At 55.7% G+C, this 2,359-nt stretch overlaps 1 protein-coding gene across 1 annotated transcript in view; it reads right to left on the bottom strand.

Moving 5' to 3' along the window:
* LOC114072146 (sodium/glucose cotransporter 2-like) overlaps nucleotides 1-2,359 on the bottom strand; it is a gene marked incomplete at both ends in the record, with an annotated part of 19,175 nt that overhangs the window by 15,019 nt on the left and 1,797 nt on the right. Inside the window, one exon of the mRNA XM_027910067.1 lies at nucleotides 1,790-2,030. Within this exon, the coding sequence (XP_027765868.1) occupies nucleotides 1,790-2,030 (241 nt within the window). The remainder of the gene's footprint in view (nucleotides 1-1,789; nucleotides 2,031-2,359) is intronic.

Raw genomic sequence — 2,359 nt, 5'->3', positions numbered from 1 at the left:
TGGCCTCCCAGTGGAGGATCCAAGATGGCTGCCAAATATGGCTGAACTACTAAATATCCAAGATGGCTTCCCAGTGAAGGATTCAAGATGGCTGCCCAATATGGCTGACCTAGTGAATATTCAAGATGGCCTCCCAGTGGAGGATTCAAGATGGCTGCCCAATATGGCTGACCTAGTGAATATTCAAGATGGCCTCCCAGTGGAGGATCCAAGATGGCTGCCCAATAGGGCCACCATAGTGAATATTCAAGATGGCCTCCCAGTGGAGGATCCAAGATGGCTGCCCAATATGGCTGAAGTAATAAATATCCAAGATGGTTTCCCAGTGGAATATTCAAGATGGCCTCCCAGGGGAGGATTCAAGATGGCTGCCAAATATGGCTGACCTGGTGAATATTCAAGATGGCCTCCCAGTGGAGGATTCAAGATGGCTGCCCAATATGGCTGACCTAGTGAATATTCAAGATGGCCTCCCAGTGGAGGATCCAAGATGGCTGCCCAATATGGCCACCATAGTGAATATTCAAGATGGCCGCCCAATACGGCTGACCTAGTGAATATCCAAGATGGCCGACCAATAGGAAATCCAAGATGGCCTCCCAGTGGAATATTCAAGATGGCTGCCCAGTGGAGGATTCAAGATGGCCACCCAATATGGCCACCCCAGAAAGTATCCAAGATGGCTGCCCACTGGGAGGCCATCTTGGATACTCATTAGTTTAGCCATATTGGGCAGCCATCTTGAATATTCATTAGGTCAGCCATATTAGGCGGCCATTTTGGATCCTCCACTGGGAGGCCATCTTGGATACTCATTAATTCAGCCATATTGGGCAGCCATCTTGGATATTTTGGGGCAGCCATATTGGGTGGCCATCTTGGATCCTCCACTGGGAGGCCATCTTAGATAGTAACCAGGGCAGCCATGTTGGGGGGTCATCTTGGATAGTCACCAGGGCAGCCATATTGGGTGGCCATCTTGGATACTACCCGGGGCAGCCATCTTGGTGGCCATCTCGAATAGTCACATGACCATATTAGCCAGGCGGCCATATTGGTGGCCATATTGCTCACGCCATTCCACAGCCATCCTGGCGGCCATCTTGAATAGTCACATGGCCATATTGCCCAGGCGGCCATATTGGCAGCCATATTGCTCACTCCACTTGACGGCCATCTTGGCGGCCATCTTGAATAGTCACATGGCCATATTGCCCAGGCGGCCATATTGGCAGCCATATTGCTCACTCCACTTGGCGGCCATCTTGGCAGCCATCTTGGTGGCCATCTTGAATAGTCACATGGCCATATTGCCCAGGCGGCCATATTGGCAGCCATATTGCTCACTCCACTTGACGGCCATCTTGGCGGCCATCTTGGCGGCCATCTTGAATAGTCACATGGTCATATTGCCCATGCGGCCATATTGGCAGCCATATTGCTCATGCCATTCTACAGCCATCCTGGTGGCCATCTTGAATAGTCACATGGCCATATTGCCCAGGCAGCCATATTGGCAGCCATATTGCTCACTCCACTTGGCGGCCATCTTGGCAGCCATCTTGGTGGCCATCTTGAATAGTCACATGGTCATATTGCCCAGGCGGCCATATTGGCGGCCATATTGCTCACTCCACTTGACGGCCATCTTGGTGGCCATCTTGGCAGGCATCTTGGCTGCCATCTTGAATAGTCACATGGCCATATTGCCCAGGCGGCCATATTGGCAGCCATATTGCTCACTCCACTTGACGGCCATCTTGGCGGCCATCTTGGCGGCCATCTTGGCCGGCCACCTCCAGTTGTACAACCGCCTCGAGGAGGCCGATTTTGACCTCGGGGGGTGGGACCCCGAGGCCTGGGGTGGGGAGGGAAGGGTAGGGGAGGGTCTGACCCGGGAAGAGGACGCGGGCGGCCATGCCGGGCAGGACCATGAGGAACATGGGCAGCACTTTGAGGTACCCGCACACGACGCAGCCGGCCCGCACGTGGGTCAGGGAGCGGCCGGCCAGGCAGCGCTGCACGATCACCTGCGGGGGGGGGTGTGAGAGGGGCTCCCAGTGCTCCCAGTGCCATCCCAGTGCCTCCCAGTTATGTCCCAGTGCCTCCCAGTGCCATCCCAGTGCCTCCCAGTGACTCCCAGTTATGTCCCAGTGCTCCCAGTGCCATCCCGGTGCCACACCAGTGCCTCCCAGTGCCCCTCCAGTGCCTCCCAGTTATGTCCCAGTGCTCCTAATGCCACACCAGTGCCATCCCAGTGCGTCCCAGTGCCTCCCACTCCCCTCCCAGTGCCCCCCAATCCCCTCCCAGTGCCCCAAATCCCCCCCAATCCCCTCCCAGTCCCTCCCAGCCCCTCCCA

The sequence above is a fragment of the Empidonax traillii genome, unplaced genomic scaffold (genome assembly GCF_003031625.1).
Source record: "Empidonax traillii isolate 1590-97213 ecotype Southwest subspecies unplaced genomic scaffold, ASM303162v1 scaffold2695:size19342, whole genome shotgun sequence".
Taxonomy (NCBI): domain Eukaryota; kingdom Metazoa; phylum Chordata; class Aves; order Passeriformes; family Tyrannidae; genus Empidonax; species Empidonax traillii.
This window is presented reverse-complemented; position numbering and strand designations above follow the sequence as displayed.